The 25,779-nt window shown below is 34.6% G+C and overlaps 1 protein-coding gene across 3 annotated transcripts in view; it reads right to left on the bottom strand.

Annotated features, from left to right (window-relative positions):
* PHIP (pleckstrin homology domain interacting protein) overlaps positions 1–25,779 on the bottom strand; it is a 126,510-nt gene that overhangs the window by 86,727 nt on the left and 14,004 nt on the right. For all 3 annotated transcript variants that reach the window (XM_059941756.1, XM_059941759.1, XM_059941758.1), the window contains exons 5-7: positions 25,074–25,224; positions 24,878–24,976; positions 5,464–5,624 (exon numbers count right to left, since the gene is read on the bottom strand). In XM_059941756.1, the coding sequence (XP_059797739.1) occupies positions 5,464–5,624; positions 24,878–24,976; positions 25,074–25,224 (411 nt within the window). The remainder of the gene's footprint in view (positions 1–5,463; positions 5,625–24,877; positions 24,977–25,073; positions 25,225–25,779) is intronic.

The following is a 25,779-nucleotide window of genomic DNA, read 5'->3' as shown; positions in this document are numbered from 1 at the left end:
AGATCTTCAAACCAGCATCTACCAGTCTTAGCCTCCGCCAACGACACACAAATGAATCAACCACCACTATGATAGTTGCCAAACCACCATTCTTTCTACAATTATCAGTTGGCATTCCACTGTAAATAGGAGTTTTCCCTTCTTTCTCACTTAATTATTTATTTACTTATTTACATCAGTATAACTCACGGATGCCTACTTTAATCAGTGGTCATAACTCAGTCAAGGTCCCATCCGTCCTCATGGAGCTTATTAGTAAGAAAATACAATAAAAGCTAATTTTAAAAAATAAGAGTTTCAGACAGTGACAGATATTATAAGAAAAATATAGTAAGGTAATGTGATAGACAATGATGGAGTATGAGGAAGGAAGGTAGTCAGGGAAAAGTCTCTAAGAAAGCAGTGTTTGAACAGAGCTGCCAAAAAAGGAATCAGCCACAGGAATATTTTGGAGAAGACAATTCCAGGCAAAGGGAATATCTAGTACAAAGGCTCTAAGCCATAAATGGGCTTTGCGAGTTTGAAACACAGAAAAAGACCAGTGTAAATGAAGCACAGTAGAAGAAGGGAATTTGTCTTACAGACATTTCTGTATATATCTTCCCTAACAGAAGTTTCTTACAAGAAAGGACATTATTCACTTCTGTATCTCTAACTGACTGGTTCATTCATTCATCTTTTTGTTGTTTGCCTACTGTATGCACCAGATACTCTGTAAAGCATTACAGACCTAAAAAGGTTTAAGAAAAAGGCTTTGTTGTTAGGAAGCTCACAACTTAATAGAGACAGACATCTAAACAAATTCACTGCAACACAGAGGACAATACAATACAATAAAAGTATGTTCAGTGGTAATACACCACATTTGGAAAACAGCCTATTTTTTTAATTGTCAAGTTTTGAAAGATTAATCTATACCGTCTCTAATTCTTCAATTCCCAATCCTTCCTTTGTGCATTGCAATCTCACTTCTACCCATAAAACTAAAATAAAACATTTTTTCTTAAGTTCATTAGTAGCCTTGCCAAATCCAAAAGATGCCTTTCAGTTCTAATTTTACTTTAGGTTTTTCTACCTTTCGTGAAATACTAATCCTTTGGCTTTTAAGACACCACTTCTTTTTCTATTTTTCTCCCAGCCTCTTAGGCAGCTCTTTCTCAGTCTTAATTATTGACTCCTCTCCTCTTCTTTAGTTTGCTTTAAAGTTGAAGTTTCAGCCTTTGTACATTACACATACGAGGTAAAAAAATCAATTTTCATATTCAACGATTCCCCAGTTCAATCCTCTAGCCTAGATCTCTCTCCTGAGCTCCCACAACCTGTTGAGCATTTCTATTTGGCAATCTATATAAGTATCTCAAATTCAACATGTCCCAACCTTCACAAACTTCTCCACTTAAACCCTTACCACAGTAAGTGACACGACTTTCTAACCAGTCACACAAGTTAAAAAACATGTCATTCCATACTATTCCCTCTCAATTCCTCCCTACATTCAAATGAACCTTTTAAATCCTAGAGATTCTATTTTTAATCTGTTAATTCCATTCCTACTTCCACTGTGAATCTTTCATGGATCACTGCTAGAACCTTTTCACCAATACCTCCGTATAAAGACTTAGTTTCCATCCATCCTCTACAATAATGCCAAAGAGATCATTAAAAAGATAAATTCTGCTCACTCTTCTGTCTAAATCCATCACTTTTGCTCCATGCCCTCAGGAAAGACATCCCTTCATGTCACAAAAGAATCTTAATGATTTTGTCCTGCAACAACATCTCTAGCTCTTGCTTAGCAGTGGTCCATATTTATTCTTTGCCATGTCCAATAACACACGATTGCATGTTACGTTCTCCCAATGACTGTAAATGCCTTTCCCTAACTCTGGAATACCTAGCTCAGCTGAGGTGTCACTCCTCTAGGAAGTTTCTCTTACCATCTCCTACCACACACTGAACTAGGTACCTCTCTCCTATGGTACACCTCAGCATCTTGTGCTGCCTCTAGCAGGCTTATCACATTGTATCAATATTGTGTGTTGACTCTCTGCGAACTCTCCAGGGACAGATACTATGTCTGTCATTTCTATATCCTAAGCTTTTAGAACAGTGTCCGCCTCCTAAAAGACTGAAGTTCATTAAAGGAGTGCATAAACTCATAGTCTTTATTATAAATTACTGAATTTATATAAACAGCTTATGCTCTTTTGCCTTAATTTGAAGAGGTACATTTTATGTTTCTGAAAAAAGGGGGGAAATCTTTTTATATGGTCCTCAACATACTTTTATGAGTGAATGGCTTACTACTGAGAGAATTCATTAACTCTGCTTTTCTTTGGTAAATATTATTTGATGCAATGATTCTGAAATAAAGTAAAAAAAATTTAGAAAACTAAGAAAGAGAGAGAATTAGGGAGCAGTCTGACTTGGTAATTATGCTACCTTCCTCCCTGGGTTCTTCTCATTATTCTACTGGGAAATGTCCATTACTAAAATATTCTAGTACAAAATACTGGAAAATTTTCCTAACAGAATTTCACTTATCAATCACAATGATTTCAATCTTGTATAGCATTTATAAATAAGATTTTAGTTAGGTAAGAAAATAAAATGGAAACAATTTATTTAAATCCATCTATAAAATTAAAAGCAGCAAGTGAAACTTAATAACTGCTTCCTGTATATCTTGTTCTATACTAACTGCATGCATCATTTCATGCAATCCCACAAAAATCCTGTGGGCTTGGTACTACTATTATCTATTTCCCTCCTTCTTTTTTTAACAGCTGAGAACACTGTAGATTAAAAGGGTGAGGTAATCTTTGTAAGCTGCACTGCTAGGAAGTGGTAAAGCTGTGCGTTGAACTAAGAGCCCCCTAATGCCAAAGCTGATGCTCTTAACCACAGGACTATACTGCCTCCAGCTGTGCCTCTAGCTGTGCCTCTAGCTGTGCCTACCCAGGAAGGACTCAAAAGTCGCTGGGAATGAGTCCCTTGGAAAAAGCTTTCAAATATACCTAACACTAGAACTTAATAATAAGTGTGCAAGGTCTTCAGATACCAAATACATAAAAAGGAAATATTGAGCTGTCCATTACTGAATTGTTATTCCAATAAATAACAACAGTGTGTCACTCTCTCACGGGAATCTTTCATTGTTCAGTCATAATCTACTATCCTAAAGTCTTATCCTATCAGTTTTCAAGACTGGTTTTCAAAGCATTTGTTAGTGGCTAATGTGTTCCCAGTGGAATAAAATAACATGAATAGTGAACACATATGTACTCTAACTCAAGGTGATAATCACAAAAATACAAAGAAATTTTAAGTAACAGTGATCTCATATCTTTGCATTTCTTGTCACAAGGCAACATTTTGGAATTTGTAACTGCAAATCACCAGTAAAAAATTACAAATGAGACTATAAGTTTGGCACAATTAGCAAATTATATCACATACATAAAACATCAACATTTTTAGACTCTTGATAAGACCATATAAAATAGTACAGTGATAATTTTCTGTCTTTATTTATGTATCTTCAACTAAAGGAAAACAATCAGAAAATCGCTTCCCTCTTCACATATCATTCAATGCTCTTAAAAGTAGGAATTACATATCTAGAACAAGGGCTGCAATTTTTTTCTGTACAGGGCCAGGTAACAATTATCTCAGGCTTTTCAGGCCATACAGTCTCTGTCATAACTACTCAACTCTGCTGTTGTGGTACAAAAGCAACCACTGAGTGTGCCTGTGTTTGAATAAAATTTTATTTACAAAAAAAAGGTGGCAAGCTGGATTTGACCCACGGGCAGTAGTTTACTAACCCCTGGTTCAGAGTGCCCGCCCAACTCTATGCCTATTACTCCACTAAATTCATGAGCCAGCAACAGTGTATTGTCTCACTGCATTTTTCCCTCAAAAAGTTGTAGGAGATTATGTGTCTAATTCAAATCAACACATACACAGTGCTTCATAAAGTACGACAATCAAATGCTTACCATCTCTCTCATTTTCAAAGAAAGAATTCCCACAAGGTACTTTACAGACATCAAAAATTAAGTAAGAAGTTATATATTTTTTATAATCTCAGTGCAACGGCATAACTTAATACTCACCAAAATGAAGTATAAACACAATGTAATGCATCTTTCTCATTCTTTCAATTTATTATTATTTTTGAAAGAATTCTTTTAAACATTAGAGATGCCAAATTTACTTTATGTTTTGAGAGCTAAATTTAAATGATAATATATTGAACTCAAAAAGGCTGTTAAGTAATTTTCCATTACCATCTGAGAGCAAATTACTGTTGCAGGTATATCAAGGACTTTAGACAATATAGGGATAACTATTCCCCACTCTAAAAATAATAACCCATCAGAAAATTTTTAAAATTTCAGTTTTATTCTGCTTCATAGAGAACAGCAGAGATAAAAGAGAAGGTGAAAAAAAAAAAAAAAAAAAAGAGAAGGTGAAAGGGAGAATACTAATGTAGGAAATAATCTGCAAATACCTGAAGTGGATTCTAGAACAGGGGAAAAGATATGTATGGAAATCCTTTCCCACACCCTGCCATTTAGATGTTTTATAGAGGACTGGGTGAATGGGTAAAGGAGAGAAAGGAGACATAAATAAATCTCAGTTTACAAGCATATTTACTTAAAAGAGGAATCTATAATTGTTGTGACTGTAAAAAATTCGCAGCTGCTCTCTTCGAAGACAGAGATAGGAATTTCCATGTTAACTTCCATTTCCCATTTAAAATTAGGAATCCTGTGAATGAGTGTATATCTTCAGCAGAGTATTTAATATAAGTAGTATTTAATGGTAAGTACAACCATAATAGTGTAGTAAGTATTACCCTTAGTGGATATAATAGTCAAGGCACCTAAAAATAAATTGAAATATTACCAAAAGCAATTTTCTCCCTTAAAGCTGAAAAGCTCTGTTTTCTCCATTCAACAAGTTAAAAGAAACAGTAACAAACAAACCTAAGAGACTCTGAACACATGAGATAAACTGAAGAATGAGGTGCTAAGGATAAAAGGTAAAAGGAGAAAATGTTACATATGCTCAGAATTTTTTCTATCACCACTTTAAGGGAAATTTCTTAGACTCCCCTAATTTGCTTAACACACTTTGGGTGAAATGTCCTTGGTTTAGAATTAAAACTACTGTATGACATTTTTAAAAAGGTCACACTGCATTATTTCACATAATGCTGCGAATTACACTTATCCACGAGGACCATAACTGTAACTGTGCTACAACATGTCTTTCAAGAATGTTCCAAACCTGAAGTCCAACTTTAAGTAAAACTTTGTTACAGTAAGCTAATTTACCTGAATTTCTAGTTTTTCATTAAAAGAAAAAACAAAGGTTTTATTTCGAAGTTCAACTTTAAGCAATGTTTCTGCAATTCCATATATGAATTAAGATAATACTTTAAAAACTACTTACAGTAAATATCCGTCTGCCAGTTCGATCAAAAGTTACACAGTACACAGACGACAAGTGTCCAAGAATTCTTTTATGCATCTTCATGTGCTGATACACTGCAGTGGGAACCAGTCGCTCAAGCCTGTATTTTCCATTCAGCTTCCTTGAAAACAAAGTATCCGCTACCAAGAAAAGGGGGGGAAATAAGTATAATTCAGAAATTAATTTTCTTAATCATCCTCTTTTATGAATTCACATATTTCAGTTTCTCATATGTTGGTAAAAATAAAGATGCCTTCTAAGGTATACGGCTCCTAGTTAAAAGTCTTCAAAATAGTCAATAAGAGTCCATTATTTCACCTGAAGTAAGTCAGGCACTATCATCTTCACTTTACAAACAAGTAAATTCAGTTAAACGACCTGTCTGAAGTCACAAAGTAAGGCATGAAGCTAGGATTAAAACTCAGACTTCTATACTCTCTGGCTAGTGCTCTTTAAAAACCAGAATCACTTTATATGACATTATTTCTTTCAAAGGCCCCTATGAGATAGGTTTTCTTACAAAAGCAGTTAAAACTGGATCCAGTGATTTTTACTTTTCATCAACCAGCAATTCGTGAACACTCTAAATATGACACGCTGAATGATGATTTTAAAAACTCTGCAACAAATGAAGACAGAGGAATAATCTGTTGCATTATTTAAAAAAAAATAATTAAACTGGGGATCTTGCCAAAGACCTGCATAATGATTCCTTTTCTAGAACCTAGAGCTCTCTTTTTTCACCTCACCCATTTCAACCATCTTTCAAGATATGACTGAAATTTATCTTCTGTCCCAAAGCCTGAGATGCTGACTCCAGCCCAAAATGTTCTTTTCCATCTAAATTACTACTGTACTTATTTTCTATACCAATAATTATAGACAAAGAAGGCACTCAATAAATACATGTTGACTGATCTGCAGGCACATTATTCACCTGTAGATTATCTTTAAATACAAGGCTTTTTTTCTGACTGTGACTGCCATCTACATTGGACAGAATAAACACTAGTTTCTCACTTAAATTTAGTCCCAAAGAAAATTAAATATATGTACAAAGTACTATTTAACCAAGGTTTAGAGCCTACAATTATGCCCTAAAGTTGATGAAATACAAATATCTCAGACATATCATAAAGAATCTCAGTGCTTATTATTTTATTCACATACAATAAATGTTTGGCTTACACTACATTTGCAAGCAAAAAGGAAAATTTTGGGGACTGGTGAGGAGATACGTAGAAGAATACTTTGCAGGTTCTAAAGTAATAATAATTCAAGGAATAATTACATTATGCTTATATGTTCTTTTACTACATCAATCATTTTATATCCTGATAGAGTACATCTCTTGCTGTTAGCATACAAGTCCTATGATACAATCTATTTCAACATCTGCGATATCTAAGACAAATGTTGAAAGTTGTTAATTAGCATATTTAGGCTTAAACTAGTTATACAATAACAGCGATTCAGTAAGTTTCTAATAAACCCTGATACATTTTTCCTTATGCATAGAAATGGCCTGGTGAAAGACATCCTCCTGTGCTTTGGCTCCAAACTGATTTGGAGCAAAGATCACACAAAACCACAGGCATCGACTGTCCTGCCAAACGAGAACTCAAATGATCTTATCCAAACACTAAGGATCAATGACATCTCACTTATTGTCTGTTTTATAAGAAAATAAGTGATGACATGTAACACAAATGTTGACAGTGCTGCGTTACCAAGACGTAGTTTAATTCCCTCCATACAAAATTTACAAAATTCTCAAAATGTCAAATTTTAAAAAAATATTTAACACTGTTCAGGAATAAAAATGATTGTTGGAGATAACTACAAAATCAAAACCATTATTTTAATGATGATCAGGCACTTTTACATATGTCAGAATTTTTTTAGATGAATTTGTTATAAAGACTATTTACAATTCAGAGTTGATAAAGCAAAAAATACTTCCTTCAAGAGAAAATGTTACTACTCTCTTAAACATAGTTTTTACTGAATCTTTACCTAAACTCGGATTAAATCTTTATTTTCATTTTAAGAATCGACAGAAAAAGAACATCCCTTTCGAAAAGTTACTTTACAGTCAACGTTTCAAGTAAAACTTTTCAGAAACAACATTAAGTGAAATACATTTATAGTTAAAACTATATTCCACGCTACCCTATGTTATATTTGGTTACCAATTAACTACTAGATATCTATACTATGACTGCATCCTAAGGGAAAAGGTACCTAGCAGAGTCCTTGCTCTCACCCAATTTACAAACTTGTACAACAGTACTAAAAGATATGACATATAGTAGGCGGAGTTCCCAGGTAATAAGTTGGTGGTTCAAACTTGATACAGGGATTTAGAGAAGAAAATATAAGTATGGTTCAGTAGTTGAAGTTCAACTGAGGAGACTGGATTTGAAGATGGCCTGACCAGGTCAAACAGGTAAAGAATTTTTATAAACGAAGAGAGGAGGATGTTGTAGGACTCCCATTCAATGAACTCACATTTTCTCTAACTACACCATTTGCATCATGTCTTATCTCCCCTACCAGATCTTAAGTACCTTAAGGACAGAAATTCTGTCTTATTCTTATTCGTATTTCCTACAACTGAGGGTAGAGCCTTTTAAATAAAAAGGTATATAAATGAATCTCAGTTAATAAGAAGAAACACAAGATGGTTCAATTAAATTTACAGTTTTATGGCAGAAAGGCAAATGGCAATCATTTACTTTCAAAAGAAACTCTTAATAGACTAATTGGATTTTTGAGTGAAAAGGAAATATCTCTTGGATTATAGGAACTCCTTAAATTTTATTAAACTAGAACATCAATTTTTAAAACGAGCATGGTTAAACAGATATAAGAGGTCACAAAGGAATAAGTTCTTTATATGACATTATTATACTTTTAACCTTAAATCAAGTAACATGTATGACTTTGGTTTAAAAGTACATTTAGGGCTTCCCTGGTGGCGCAGTGGTTGAGAATCTGCCTGCCAATGCAGGGGACACGGGTTCGAGCCCCGGTCTGGGAGGATCCCACATGCCGCGGAGCAGCTGGGCCCGTGAGCCGCAATTACTGAGCCTGCGCGTCTGGAGCCTGTGCTCCGCAACGAGAGAGGCCGCGATGGTGAGAGGCCCGCGCACCGCGATGAAGAGTGGTCCCCACTTGCCGCAACTGGAGAAAGCCCTCGCACAGAAACGAAGACTCAACACAGTCATAAATAAATAAATAAATAAATAAAAGAACGTGAATTTCTTTTAAAAAAAAAAAAAAGAACTCATCGTGACATTTCTAACCTTGTTACACACTGCTCCCTTACACAAATCCCTTGTCTTGGCATCCCTTGAATGCTCTTCCCAACTTTAAAAAAAATAAAAAAAATAAAAAAAAATAAAAAAAAATAAAAGTACATTTATTTTCATTAAGTATGGTGATGTGAAATATTGTTAAAATTAAGCCTGCCAAAGCAAATCTCTATCTTCTTCACTTGGCAAATTCTTTCTTACCCTCCAGGGCCAGTTTAAATGTCATCTCCTCTATTAAGGAGTGAATCTTAATTTTAAACTTAAAAATTTTAATTTTAAAAGTGACCTAACTGGTTGCCCTATAGTATCACTCCTGTGTTCAAAACTGCAATGTTCTTCACTTGATTCAGAATAAACACCAAATTCCTTATGCATCAGCCTACCAAGACCCTGCATAATCTTGTCCCCCATTACACCTCTCTGACTCCTTTACTTGGTCTGCTCCAAACATTCTAATCTCCCCCGTTCTTCCAACACATCATGTATGCTCCTGACTTGGGGTCTTTGCGCCGGCTGTTCCCCCTGGCCAGAAAACCCTTCCCACATATAGCTAATTCCTTGACCTCCTTCAAATCTTTCCTCAGATGCCTGTCACCTTCTCAATGAAGCGGAACCTGATCAGCCTATTGAAAATTACAACCCACCCCCTACCACCACCCATTACTCCTGATCCCCCTCTATGTAGCTTAGTATTTGTTCTTTTTCCATCACTTATCACCTTTTACTTGCTAATTATGTTCACTGTTTATTTCCTGCCTCCCCCCACTACAACATAATAAGCTCCACATGAGCAGGATTTTTTACCTGTTTTGTTCTTTGATTAGCCTAAAAGCTGACAATGATGGCTGGCACTTTGTTGATAATATATAGTTGGTGGATTTAATACATTAATTACACATCAATAAAACAATTTGGTTTAGGAAATAAAACAAAAATGGATTTCTTTATTGGACAGATTATAGATTCAAAGTATCTCTAAACAGTTCTTCATTTCAACTGCCCTGCTAAATTTACTTAATTTGGAGGGAAAGGGATAGGTAAAAATATTTACTCAATGTTTTCTGAGGGAACAGACCAGTAAAGTGAAATAAAACTTCCAGAAATCACTATTATCCATCTGAAGTATCAGTCTCTCTGAAGAGAGGAAAGAAGCAAAATAGTGAACAGTGTCATTTGTAGCAAATCATTCAGAACAGTCTTTGAAACAAAGTCTACGTGCACAAGTCTATAGAACTAATTACTAAAGATAAACAAAAGGCCCATGATTTCTTAAAGTTAGATGTAACTACTGTATATAACTAGATATATCTAGCCAGTAGGGTCTTAACTATTACTTCTGTGGATACATTCTAGGTAATAAAATGATAAATAAAATTCCCCCACAAGCCATTTCTTCCTAGTTCACACCAAATAATTTTTCAAGAATTGATTTATTTCTTTAATCATAATACTAATGTATACTCAATGTAGAAAATAAGAACATAAAGTCTACATAACTCTACCACCTAAAGCAATCACATAAAATTTTGCAGAGACTTCCCTCATAAACAGCATTTTAATATAGCTATGCCATATTCCTTAATGAAATAAAAGCTAGGCTTTAAGTTTGACAGACTTGTACTTAAATTTGACACTGTGGAGATTTTAAGCAAGTTACTCTCTCTCTACTTCGATTTCTCAAGTTATACTTCCAGAAACATTTTCCACAAATATACTTGGTTTCATATTATGCTATTCTGTGACATCTCACGATTTCACACTTATATAGCCAATTCTATCAATATTTTTCTTTTCTTCTGTAACTTGTTCTAGTACTTTAATATGAAGGTTCTTCTACCAGCCAATGGTACAATAAATACCCATTTACATTTTCTTTTACTTTTTTGTGGTTTAAATTTCTCACTTAACTACTTAATATATTTGGAGTTTTAGTGTATGTTACTAGGTGAGTCTCTAAAGATTCCCCTAATCAACTATCTGTTCCAGTCTTTTCACTAACTAATCCTTCTCTATCCTATTAAATTATCTTATATATATTTCTGTGCTAGGTTGCTGATGGCATGTCTATTTATATGCCAGTGCCAAAATTTTTAATTTATAATTAATGGCATTTTAGTTTTTATCTGGCTATTCTTCTTCATGTGTCCTCTTAAAAAACCTTACTCCTGATTTATTATTATCTAATTTGAAGACTACTGAAAAGTTAAAAAAAAAAAAAACTGCTTTGTTGGAAATATAAGTTTAATTTCATTCACTTATAAACAACTGACATCTGTCTATCCAGGAACACGGTACTTTGGTCCTATAGCTGGGCCGAAGTTTTCAATGCAGATGATTTTAGAAAAAGATAAACATAAGCAGATTTACCTCAGTTTTCCTCACTATACAAATCTGTATCATTTGAACCAAGTTTCACGGGGGAAAAAATGGGTAGCTGCCAGAAAAGAGCATCTGCAATAACCTTAGTGACTACATTTTTGAGCATATTAGAAAAATATGTGACAAAATCTCTGCAAATAAGAAAGAACTAAAGCAGAAATATTATCACCTCCCTCCAAAAGGTTTCCTCCTTCTGACAGGTACCTTTTTTTTCTTCCATTTTTTAAAGTTGAAGTATACTTGTTATGCAATATTATATGTCACAGGTGTACAATAGAGTGATTCACAATTTTTAAAGGCTATACTCCATTTATAGTTATTATAAATATTGGCTATATTCCCTGTGTTGTACAATATATCCTATAACTTACTTTATGCATAAGCTTGTACCTCTTAATTCCTTACCCCTACATTGCCTCTCCCCCTCCCTCTCCCCACTGATAACCACTAGTTTGTTCTCTCTGTGAGTCTACTTCTTTTTTGTTGTTATATTCACTAGTTTGTTGAATTATTTTAGATTCCACATATAAGTGACATCATACAGTATTCTGTCTTTCTCTGATTTACTTCACTTAGCATAATATCCTCCAAGACCATCCTGCTAAGTACTTTAAAAAAACCGAGGAATTCCCTGGCGGCCCAGTGATTAGGACTCCAATCTCTCACTGCTGAGGGCCCAGGTTCAATCCCTGGTCGGGGAACTAAAATCCCACAAGCTGCATGGCGTGGCCAATCAATCAATCAATAAACAAAAACTGACAAGGGCACATGGTGCAACTTGCAATAAATTACCCAAGATCAAAATTAGCCATTGTTAAAAAAGATGAATTGGGGAAAAAAACTAAAATTACTATGAATTAACAAAAATGCACAAGTTAGGGTTTTTTGCTGTTGTTGTTTTAACTCTTATAAACAACGTAACATGCTGTACAATATCTAGACCACTGCAGGAAAGCTGTTCCCCCTTAACAATCAGAACTGGAGGGCCCAGGACTAGGGCCTACAACTTTTGCCAGCACATGAAAGCAGAGCCCTGCTGGCAGCATAATGAATGCAAGGAGAGGCATGTGGCTGTAGGCACCAAAACGTGGAGAATTAATGTTTGTGGCAGTAGAAGAATTAAATGAGGAGGCAAAAAGAAGAAAGAATACGTAATTTCAGAAGGTGCAACCTAGACCCTTTTCTGATAACAGAAAAAAGAGTACTCAGATAGGGAACATCAGAGTATTTTACTAGAAGATTTTAATTTTTTTAAAAATTCTTTATTAGATTCATTTTTGTACTGTATTTTGAAAATTTTATTTCTCTGATTCTGGTTAAAGGAAACACCTGGAAAGCTCCCAGAGTTTCTGTAAATAAAATGCAAAAGTAGTTGTAACTTATAATTAATAACCATAAAAACAGTTCCTAAATTAAAGTACAAAAGAGAGTGGATTCTGGATAATCAGTACCTAGATTTTATTTTAATCTCCAGAATCTGTGTTAATAAAGGCTCTCCAAAGTTTGGAAACCTACAGAACTAAACTTAAGTGAACTACAAACATTTTACTGTGCTTTTGCTTTACTGCGCTTTGCAGATACTGCTGCGTTTTGTTTCTGTTTACAAATTGAAGGTTTGTGGCAACCCTGCATTGAGCAAGTCTACTGGCACCATTTTTCCAACAGCATTGTTTTCTAAGACATCGACATTTTTTTTTAGACATAATGCTATTGCACAATTAAAAGACTACAGTACAGTGTACACATAACTTTTATATGCATTGGGAAAACAAAAAATTTGTGTGACTTGCTTTATTGTGATATTCACTTTATCGCGGTGGTCTAGAACCCAACCCATAATATCTCTGAGGTACGCCTGTACAAAAATAATGATAAACGTGTAAGCAAGACCATGTGAAAACAAATTCCAAAATGATTTACCTCTTTGGACAATAATTAGTTTTCCCAACAAAATGCTGCCGCATATATCCACAGACACTCAGAGGGCAATTTCTATAGAAATAACCTTCCAAATTCACTACAAGTCCAAAGAGTTGTCTCTATATGGTGTTGGTGATTTCCATGAATTAAAGTATTGTGTGGTATAAGGTATTTGCTAACGCATGAAAACACATAAAATTTTATTTTTTTTTAAAGAATCACAAAAATATTGGAATGAAAAGGAGATGATGCAACCGTGCAGATCACAAAAAACAGCTATATAATTTTCTAAAAAAGAACTTATGCTAAAGCCAAGAATCACATATCTTGAGAAAATGCATATAAAGGAAGACGAAAGTCACCAGGGACTGAAGCTAGAGAGAGAGGTTCTTACTGGGACTTCAAGAATCTGATAGAAAAAAAGTCTTATCTGCTGTGCTTGTGGTGGGGAGAAAAAAAAGCTGTGGAAAACTATTACGATGTGTAGCAGATCTGGAAAATAATAGCTAATATTTACAGAGTACTTTACTACATGCCAGGCACTGTTCAAGGAACTTTACATATATTCTCATTTAATCCTCACACATCTTTTAACACGGCTACTACTATTATCCCCTTACTGGGGATATTCCTTACCAATAACGGAACTGAAGGACAAAACGTAACTTTCCCAGAGGTGAAGCCCAGGTTTGAATTCAGGCTGTTTGATTCCAAAGAGTGCACTCTTACCATGCTGGCTAGGTAGACAAATATTAGAAAAAAAGACTGAGAGGAAACATGCAAAAGTATTAATAACAGACAACCAGTGAGACTGGTTAATTTTTGAGCTGTTCTATTTTCCAAGTTTTCTCTATTGAGCATATATACATCCTGATTAATTTTTTATTAAATAAAGTATAGCTCAATCTACCTTGAGGAGGTCAAAAGAGCAATATGAAAAATATGAACTGTCTAAGGAGATTAACTTAAATTCAAGACTGATAAAAACAGGTCCAGGGATAAAGATGCAAGGAATTTAAATTCATTTAATCATAAAAAAAGAAACGCTAAAGACTAAGTATATTAAACTATTTGAATGTATACTACACTACAGAGAATAACCATTGCCTATTTGACAATGGACTGAATGACATGCTACAAAGAATTCACATCTAGTCTGATTCGAAAGCCATAAAATACAAAGGGCCATCAATTTTGTTTATAAGTTTTGTTTCTAAAATCTCTCCCATTAAGTTTTTAAAGTAAAAGATGTCAAAGGTAGTTTAGGTTCAATTTTATTTGGGAAGGAATCATATAAGGAGGAACTTCTAACATTTAATTCTCTTTAGAGCCACAACTGAAAAGCTCGACACAATAATTCTTCTGGGGTTACTAATATAGATATTAGTAGGAAATTATAACCAAATATTCATAAGTTGAGGGCCAGAGATAATCTGGGAAATAATTCAACACAGGTTGGTTTATTTCTACAGCACCATCTCCTCTCTTTATCATACTACACCAGTAACTAGTAAGGAACCATCATATGAACAAGACAAATAAAATGCTATAACAGTAACTATAATGAACAAAAGTCCCAACTTTAAAGTACAAGGGGTTGCAACATTTGAAGGAAAATCCTGTAATTAGCTTTTCTGTCCACAAAAAAAAGGGGGGAGGGGGGAGGCAAGAGAGAATGCAAGAGTAAAGGGAAATAATTACCTAGGTGACATAACGTCCAAGACAGCCCCTCTCCTTATTTTACAACTGTATCTAAAATAATTAGTATGCACAGTAGCTGCCCTCCAAATCTCTACATATTCAATTCAATGTTTAGCTGTAACTCCCATTTGAAAGACACCGTGTTTCTTAAGATTTAGCGGATATCACAAATAAGAATAATGTCTGAAAAGGAGAACTCAAATACTAACTGAAATAAAATACAGAAAGTGAAAAAATGATTTCAAGAGTTAAGCAAAAAATATCATAAACCAAATACCAAAATAAGCACTAAAAAACCAAACCAAACAAAAAACCAGACATTACAATTACTAGGATGGTAATTTACTAGAATTTTACAATTGCGTGATTTGTATTATTCTTCCTCCTCATTTCTTTCCTGGAAACTAGTGTGATGATACAGAAAATACTACAATGGTATAATATTTTCAGTTTTAAATATTTTAAAATATTTTAATAGTTATTTCAATAAAAATTCATTTTTTATAAAAAGTTAGTTTTGTTTTTTTTCCCCAAACATTTTAATCACTCAATTTTGAGTCAACAAACATTTATAGAGCACCTATATGGGCCAAGTATGAGCTAAAGGATGTAACAGAAAAAGAAAAGACAGAACTTACCGTCCTGGAGATTGCAGTTTAGCAGGGAAGAAAGACATGAAACAAGGACTTATAACAATGATAAGTGTCATCAAATAGAAGGTACAGGGAAATCTTGAAATATACAGCAGAGGGTCCTAAACATATAGGGCAGGAGGATATCAGGGAGTCAGGGCTGACTTCTCTAAAACACTGACATTTAAACTAAGACCTGAAAAATGAACAGCCAGAGAATGTTGGTGGGAGGCGAGAATATTCTGCCTAGGTGGAGGGAAGAGCATGTGCAGTGGTCTGAAGCTGCAGAGAGCATGACACTCAAGCTACATAAAGAAGTCAGGTGTGACAAGCACACGGAGCACAAAGGGGCAAGCGTCAAAGGGAGAGACCAAGAAGGTCCAAGGCGGACTGCAAAGTGCTTTCTAAGCTATGCCAGGCATTTTGGGCTCTTTCCCAAGGACAATAAGTTGAAGTTTTTTAGGGAGAAAGAAGTGGGAGTAATATAGTAAAAGACTTGCTTTGGGATAACTGCAGTTTTATCTCTTGAGTACAAAGAGAACAGATCAGAAGGTATATAACTAAAAGCAAAAGCTGATTTTACAAAAGAAATCAGAGGGTTCCAAAAACAAAATTTCATTTTAGAAAAACTTAAATCAGTGCGCCAACAAGATTACAAAGGTTTTCTCAAGGAACTATTTTCTCTCAAATGTAAGTATTTATCTGGCAAGATATAAACTTGAGAGAACACACCATGTTTTACTGTTTCTAGAGTTCTTATACTGGGGCATAATTCAAAAGGCTCCTATCCCAAATCAACAAACAGACACAGGTGGTAACAACACTAATGGATAAAGAATTTCACAGAACAGATAAAAAGGTGCTATATAAATGTGATATAAAGTTAAATGCATACGAAGATGAGAAACAAAATAACCAGGGAAATAACTCAGTTAGTTACTACCTCTCTTAAGTTTCAGTTTTCTCATTAATAAAGTAGGGATATCTTGCAGAGTTAACTATGAAAAGCAAATAAAACAAAACGTTTTGTAAACTCAAAGGTACTATGTGCTAACATCTATACTGACTGTCCTTAAACAGTCAAATCTTCAGATGTTATAAAAGCAAATTTTACTGAACAGTTTTTCTTTTATTTTTAAGACTTTTGTGGGAGATCATTTTTCCCCCTACATCTCCCTTAAGGAGCTGAACAAATTGCTGCTGTTTATGTAAATATCTACTCAGCCTAATCATGGACTTCCCAGTTTTCAAGATGTCTAGGAAGATGTTTAATCCTTAACTTCAAAGGTTCCCTGAAGAAATTCAAAATAAACAGAGACTTTATGAAGAAAATATAATAACTTGCTTCACTTACAGAGCTGTGAAATTTAACATCAAACCCAATAATCAATCTGGAAAAATATATGATGCAAACTAAAAAAGGCAATGGCCAGTGCTTCCTAATTACTACTGAAATTACTTGCCAGACACATCACAGGGGGGGCGGGGTGGGGGGTTGGGGGGAGAAGACCTCTCGTCACATCTATAACCTAAAAACAAATTTCATCTTATGATTTACAAAAGAAAAGAAAACACAGCTACAAGAGCAACAATTTAAACTCACCCAAGGAAACTGTCATTCTTCAAAGTGCCTTCCCCTTTTTTGGTCAATCATAATTTGAAAAGAAATTTAAGCAAAAGAAAAAAATGTAAATAATAATGTCTATTTTATATATTTGGTATTTTGGCATAATAAACATTAGCTTTATTTCCCTTAAAAACCAAAAATGCAAATACATTTTAGTAGTCTCTCACAGCTACCTGTTCTTAGGAAGCAAAGAAAAGAAGAGGTGGGCTGGGGAGGGGGTAGGGAGAAGAGAGTTAACAAAACAAAAACCTGTGACAAGTGAAAACCTGAGTATCATTAACTTATCTTGTTCCACCCCAGTTCATCAATTACAGCAATTATATCCTGCTTCTTCATTTAATATTTACTAATGCTGATGAGCTGGGTCTATAAAGAACAATAAAACATAACCTCTACCTTCCAGACCCTAAAAGTAGTCAGGAAAACAAATGTAAATAAATGAGTATCATCCAGGGGACAGATTAAAAAACAAAAACCAAGACCCCCCTCCCACCCCCACCCCCGCAAAAAGTATATATACATATATAGCTAAGTCAGAAATTGTTAAAGAACAACACAAATTATAAAACTATAGAACTAGAAAAGCAGAAGACTAAAATCACAGAAGAAAATGAGTTCTGGAAGAAAAAATGATTACTGAGAAAAAACAGATCGAAATAAATATATTCAAATAAGTGATGAGTAGAACACCTAACTAAGGATTAACGTATGGATCGTACAGAAGGCAGGAAAAGGAACAAGACTGAACAGAGAATATTAGGGAAAGAATAAATGAACAGGAAAGAGACCACAGATTATTAGAATCCTATGATTTACTGAATTATATGCCAAATATTAAATTAGACATTATATGCTGAAGCTCAAAGGTTTATAATAACATAAAACAATCTTTCTAATTGTTTTGTAAGAAATATAGTCACATAAGTAAAAAATTAACCCTACAACTCCAGATCCTAGCCCAGTGCCAGATATGTTAAGAAATCAGCAGTTGCAGGGTAAGTCAAATACAATATTGGAAATATGGCAAAATATAACAGTGAAAATGAGAAGGGAAAAGAACCTTCTCTTTAAAAATGTACTCAAGATTTATGAGCAAAATAATTCATTTTGCTAAATGATAATTACAGAAAGAAAGTAACATTTATTGTTACCTGCTTTGTGCCTCACTTTGCTAACTCATTTAAGCCTCCAAATAACTGGATATGGTAGATATTATCCCCGTTTTACAGATGAGAAGGTTGAGAGGCTGAAAAGTTAAACAATTTGCCTAAGGGCACACATCTTGAGCAGAGTCAAGATTTATACCTAATTTTAAGTGAATATTTGCTGCCTTTGTTCAAACTACTTTCTGCAGAGAAAACCAGAAATGTGGACAAGCTTTAAAACGCCTTTTAATGTACAGTAGTCCCCCCTTATTCACGGTTTCTCTTTCCATGGTTTTAGTTACCTGTAGTCAATCACAGTCCGAAAATATTAAATGGAAAATTCCTGAAATAAACAATTCCTAAGTTTTAAATTGCACACCACTTTGAGTAGCATGATGAAAAAATTTTCCCCCTCCAGGTCCATGCTACCCAGGATGTAATCATCCCTTTACCCAGTATATCCTGGCCATTTAGTCACTTAGTAACCATTTGAGTTATCAGATCGTGTGGGCTATCAGATTGACTGTCCCTGGTATTGCAGTGCTTATGTTCAAGTAACCCTTATTTTACTAATAATGGCTTAAAGCGCAAGAGTAGTAATGCAGGCAATTCGGATAAGCCAAAGAGAAGCTGTAAAGTGCTTCCTTTAAGTGAAAATTCTCAAGTGAGTAAGGAAAGAAAAAAAAAAAAAAAAAATCCCGGGAATTCCCTGGCAGTCCAGTGGTTAGGACTTGGTGCTCTCACTGCCGGGGCCTGGGTTCATCAGGGGGAGCTAAGATCCTGCAAACCCAAGTGGCGTGGGCAAAAAAAAAAAAGAAAGAAAAAATCCTATGCTGAGGTTGCTAAAATCTACAGTAACAATATTCTATCCGTGAAATTGTGAAGAAGGAAAAAGAAATTTGTGCTAGTTTTGCTGTTGCACTTCAAACCACAAAAATTATAGCCACACTGTGTGATAAGTGCTTGGTTGAGGTTAAAAAAAAAGGCATTAAATTGGTACAATAAGATACTTTGAGAAAGAGAGACCACATTCACAAAACTTTCATTACATTATAGGTGACCACCGAACAACACGGATTCACTTATATTAGGATTTTTTCAATAAATATTTACTATAGTACTACGTAATTGCAGGGGATGGAGGAGCCAGAGCCCCTAACCCCTGCACTGCTCAAGGGTCAACTGTATATTGTTGTAACTGTTCTGTTTTATTATTAGTTATTGTTGCTAATCTCTTACTGTGCCTAATTTATAAATTAAACTTTATCAGGTATGTATGTATAGGAAAAAACATAGTATATATAGGGAGGGGTACTATCTGTGGTTCCATGTAACCACTGGAGGGTTTAGAACATATCCACCAGGGATAAAGGGGAACTACTGTATAGGCTTTTTAGCATTAATTGGATGTTTGTGTAGTAAAGCTGTTTTTCAAGGCAAAGCTGTTTCCTTCCACACATACATTTTTAAGAAGCAGGTTCCCTAATACTCCTTATTTCCACTCACCAAGACTGCAACCGAGCTGCAGAAGCAACAAGTAAAATAACAAACATATGGAAGTACCTAGGCAAAACAACATAAAAGATGAAAACTGGAAAATCTAGAGATAAAAAGTTTACTTTGCTAACATGGTAAACCTAAGAAAAGTGCAAACAAGGCAATTAGCAAATGATTGCTTTAATTTAATACAATCTTTTCCACAAGATAAACATGCATTAAATGAATCTCCACATTCACCTTTAAAAACAGACTTAATGTATCTAAGTATCTCCTTTCCTATTTTCTCCCCCCACCATGTCACTTACTATCGAAGTAGGGTTGTTTATCATAGGCAAATAAATACAGAATAAACTATATCTGAAAACAGGCATAATATGGGTAAGGAGGTAAGAAGGGACAGTACCAGAGATTTGTTAGTACCTTTGAAAATAAACGTGGCCATGCCAAGTACACATTCACATATCTTCTATAGAAAATTGTTAGAAACTAGTGATAACAACGGACTAGTAGTATCTTTTGGTTTTTTTGCTTTCGAAAACATTATTAAAGGAGGTTGTAAAGGGCTGGAAAGGAGCCAACCACTTTGGTTCTCCTGCCCTGAGACTGAATTTCAGTTCAATTTTCACAATTTACATCAAATAATAGGAGGTACAAAGTAGTCAGGATTTATAAGCAGGTAACAAAATAAAACAGGATAAGAAAGCACTGAGATAAACTCAAGAGTTGGTTTTGAAATTATACAGGTATGGGTTTTAATATTCCAAGTGTAATGAATCGATAACCCAGTTCACTAATAAACCTTGATTTACTAAAAATCAGTGTCTGGGGGTTTTGCTTACCTCAAAGCTATCCTTGGACCAAGTCTCTCTTCTTCCAACCACCTATTCTGTTTTTTACCCCCTACCACTTCTGAACTTTTCTTGTCCCACTGCAGTTCACCAATTACATCAATTACCTATTGCCTCTTTATTTAATACTTACTAATGCTGAGGAGTTGGGTGTATACAGAGCACTAAAACATAATTTCCAACCTCCAGAACCTAACAGTATAGTAGGAAAAAAAAAAAAAGTAAATAAACAGCCATGACTATGTGATAAAAGCTACAGTAGAGATTTGTATAAGCACTTAATCCTACCTGGCTACATTTAGGTTTTAAAGGATGAATAGATAAATGTTCATAGAATGAGGGACACTGCAGAGAGAAAGGGATCAAGAGAAATGGCTGATTTTAAGAACTGCCCAATAGTTATACAAAGCTATAGCACAAAGTATAGGTGAGGAAAAGGTGGGAAAAGGTCAGTTTTGTGAGCCACATTACAGAGTCGAGACTACTCAAAATCACTGGGGAAAAGGAGGCATGACATGATCACATTTGCATTTTAGAAAGTTCAGAGCAGTGGTTCTCAACTGGAGGCAATTTTACCCCAGGGGCATTTGGGAATGTGTGGAGACATTTTTGGTTGTCACGATTTCAGGAAAGGAATTGCTACTAGTGTTTAATGGATACAGGCAGGGATGCTGATAAACATCCTACAATGCACAAGACAGCTGATTACAAAAAAGAATTATGTGGCCCAAAATGTACACAGTGCTGAGGTTAAGAAACCCTGGTTTAGAGCGAAATCCTAGGGTAGAGAAACAAGACTGGAGGCAGGAGATCAGGTAACCTGTAAGTTCTAGGGAAGCAGAGGCCATGTTCTTCTTTATCCTGCAACTCCAGATCTAACCCAGTATCAGATATAATGTAGGGACTCAATATTTACTTGGTAAGTGAATGAATGATGTAGAGCTCCAGGCAAAAAGTACCAAGGCCCAACATGTGGCCATGGCAATGGTAATGGAAAACAGATTCAAAAGACTGGAACAGAATATATAGGCCTTACTGGAAAAAAAAAATCTTAGAAAGGAAAATCCAATTTACCATCACCCTGAACTTAAATGATCTTCTGAGTTACAGCAAAAAGTTCAATTTAAAAAACTGAGCAAACCCTAAGTGCAGTATGGTATTCTGGACTGGATCCTGGAACAAGAAAAGGTAATTAGTGGAAAAATGTGGTGAGATATGAATAAGGTCTGGCGTTTAGTTAATAATAACGTACCAATGTTGGTGGAGTAGTTTTAAGCAATACCAGGTAATGTAGGTCTATAACATTCGGGAAAACTGCATAAGGGGTATACAGGAGCTCTTTGTGCAACTTTTCAGCAACTAATTTCTTACTTCAAAATTAAAAGTTTGTTAAACAAAAAAACAAAACCCTGTTTCCCAAATGTATCAAAACTTAAATATCTGAATCTACAGTAAACATTTCAACCCATATTTTATGAAAAACTACAATGCTAAGGTTTTTTTCTTATTTACATTGATCCTTGGTAATACTACATTGACCAAGGAAAGAGTAAGGAAAATTTTTAGAGGTAGCCAGACAGAAAATGGCAGAGGAATCAACAAAATAAGATACGAGCGTTCATATTAAAAAAAAAAAAAAATCTTCTGACTCATACTCTGTGATAACTTGAAACGATACATTGTATCACTATGCAGGCAAACTATTCTGCCAAAAAGCCTAATGAATTTTTCTTTCCATTACCATCTAGTCACACTTTTATAGCAATGACAGGACATCCAAGATTGTCACCAAGGTGAACTGACGAGACATGACACTAAACTATGACTATCAGAGACACGACACTAAACTATGACTATTAATAAGTAGAGTCCTTTCGATTAGTCCAGCTTCTCTTTAGAGATGTCAAAAACTATGTGTGAGTACAAAAAAAGAAAGCAGGTAAAACTGGCATTCTAGTACAAGTGTTTTTTTAAATATAAAGAACATCTTCCTGAAAATTTGAATGGGAAGAAAATTTATCGTAAACTTTAAAAATGAAATAAAACTCTTTCAGAAAGGTACAATTACCTGCTTGGTAATTAATTCTATTACCTCAATATATTACCTCAATATACCACTTGTGTCACTCTGATGTGACACAAAACTCAAGATATTTTTGCCATATTTACATCCCCTATATCCATGTCAGCAATATTTACTGATCTGACCATTAATGACCTGGCCTAAAATTTTTTATCTGACTTTATAAATATTTGGTATCTTTTTCCAAAAAGTGACTAATACCAACTTTCTTGAGTAGCCAAGTGTTACTATTAGCTAACTGAGAATAAGGCATAGCATAATGCGAGTCACTGTGGCTTCACGACTCACTAAATGTGTAACCTTGGTCAAGTCACCAAACCTTTTCATGCCTCAATTTCCTTCTCTGTAAAGTAAGAATATTTCCTACCTACAGACCATTTAAGGTTTTAAAAAAGAAAATAAATGGAAAATGGTTAGAGTAGTGACTGGAACAGGGTAATTACTCACATAGCAAATGTTAAGAGGGAAGTTATTTACTATCAATCATTTTTGCACTTTCATTGCCTACCACAGGGTTGCTTGACAATGTGTTGAAAGAACAACGGAACATATTCCCCTTATTATATGGATCTGCATTTTTTCAAAAAGAGGATAAACTTTTCCCTAGAGGGGAAGCTCCTATTAAATTTACCTTCCCCTTCTTTCAAGAAAACTGTTCTACCTCCTAGCATAGTGTTCCAAGTGAAAATAAACTCTAGTGTCTCAAATCCTTTGTTGTTTTAATAGTTGTTCGTTATAGTAAGACTATACAGAAATCATTATTTAACCAGGACAATCGTATGTTTAAAAAAAAAAAAAAATCATCCATGATTACCCACCATACAAACATAGCATACCTTTGGAAAACAGGTTAGAGAAAACTATCCAGAATGCATCAGAGACAAAAAGATGTAAATCGTAAAAGAGAGGGTAAGAGAGAAGAAAAAGTGGGAAAGTCTAGCATCTGTTTAACTGGAGTCCCAGAGGAGAGAACAGAGAATGGAGCAGACATGATATTTTAAAAGATAATGACTGACAATTTTCCAATGCCAACAAAAGACATTAAATTCAAGAAGCCTAATAAATCTCAAGCTTGATAATAGAAAAAACTGACACGAAGACACAGCACAAACTGCAGAAAACCAATGAGATAGAAAATCTTAAAAGCAACCAGAGAAAAAGAGATCATCTTCCCAGCAACAGTTAGATTTAAACCCAAATATATCAATAATTGTAATATGAAGGACAAAATGTCCCAGATGAAACACAAAATTTGTCATATTGTATTTTTAAAAAATGACTTCTATGCTATTTTTTAAGATATGGAAAATAAAAGGATACAAAAGGGTTGAAAGTAAAACAACAGAAAAAGATATTCTATATAAACATTAAATGAAAGTTATACAAAACTGTAATACTGATGAATTATAAAACAGTAATACTGACTGTAATTATCCAGAAAAGGAAGAAATAAGTATAATTTGGATAGGTGGAAGAAAGAGGGAGAATAACATTTCTGGCTAGGCAGGAGGGTAGGGATAGGAGAGGAGACTATGATTAAAACATGAAGGTCTCTGAAAGTCAGAAGTATAGACTTGGTGGTAGAGGAACTGCAACACCATTAAAATAGCACAAGCTACCTCATATACCACCTTGAGCAGAAGAGTGACATATTAAATAAGATTAACATTACAGTGTTAATGCAGGACGACCTGAAAGGGAGAGAGGGAGAAGACACCTGAAGCAACACCAGTTTGAAGGATGCTATAGTAATTCGGGAAAGACAAGGGCCTTTTAGCAGTACAGGTAAAAGGGATGAATCCAGAGGCCATTTCAAGAGGAAGACCTATCTGCATCAGTTTTCCTCCTTTGAAATTTTAAAGCCAAAAAAATACATGACTATTCATAAAAATAACAAAACTACTTTTGTTTTCCACCACTACAACTAATCTGTATTATGATAACAGTTGCCCATTAAATCAGCCTAATGATATACATCTCAGTAAACAATTTTTTGTAAAAATACCAATGAGCTAATTAGCTTAGATAGGTACAATATATACAATCCATAATTACACATTATTATGACTTCTTCACTACAGATTACTAACGTAAGAAAAAAAATCTGAGAGCTTTTTCCTCTTTGAATGCTAACGTACATAATATGAAATTCTCTGACTTCACAGCAAGTAAAAACATTTTTGTTTTCAAAAGCTCTTTACCAAGAGGATATCAACTTGGTAATGAACTCAAACAACTCACCAATGCTGGGTGGGCTACCATAGTTAATTGGTGACTCTGGTGGTCTTCCACAATGCAACGCCGCCAGAGCAGATCCTTTCCACACAACATGCTTGCAGCCTATTAAACACATACATTTTTAATGGATACAAAGATAAGACACAAAGACGAAAAGTGAGAAAAAAAACATCTAAATTCGAATAGAAGTTTTTCATACTTTTATTTGTGCGTAGCAAGGACTGTCTTCCAGCTCCTAATAAAGTTTGTACTCCAGGAACGCTTTGTGGAATTTCTTGTTCAAGAAGAGGTCCCAGTCGATGACATATTTGCAGCAAGTGATCAGGTGCTAAATGTCTGTAATACTTCACCTATTATGTAGAAGACATATAAAATATTTGCTAAATAAAGTGATACAATTCTTTACAGTAAATAAACTTTAAAAAATATGGTAATTTGTCTGGCTAGTCAACATTTCATTTTACTTGGGGGAAAAGTTCACATTTATTCTGTGAAACCACTTGACTCACAGAATAAAATAGCTACCCAACCATGATTTGACCCACTGAGGAGGAAAAATGCTAAAGAATTAATGTAACCTAAATACAGGAAGTTATAAATTAAGAGATGCTAGTCAGTGCATATACTGAACAATGAAAAAACCTACAGCATTATAACCTAAAATGGTATGTTTCAGTTTAACAATTTTCAAAAACTTCAAACAACAAAAAATCATCCAACTACAAATATAATAAACGTTTTGTATCTTCGGTATTATTTTTTAAAAATCTCCAGAATAGTTCAGGATTAAAGAAACTTGATAGTTCATGTTCTCATTATAAAATCTAAAAACACTTACATGATTTCTATGCTGAATTTTATAATTTATTTATACCAAAAACCTCACAGAGAGAAAGGCCAAATTC

This window comes from Balaenoptera ricei, chromosome 12, assembly GCF_028023285.1.
Source record: "Balaenoptera ricei isolate mBalRic1 chromosome 12, mBalRic1.hap2, whole genome shotgun sequence".
NCBI classification, from domain to species: domain Eukaryota; kingdom Metazoa; phylum Chordata; class Mammalia; order Artiodactyla; family Balaenopteridae; genus Balaenoptera; species Balaenoptera ricei.
The sequence above is the reverse complement of the archived record's forward strand: the minus strand, read 5'-3'. Positions and strand labels throughout refer to the sequence as shown.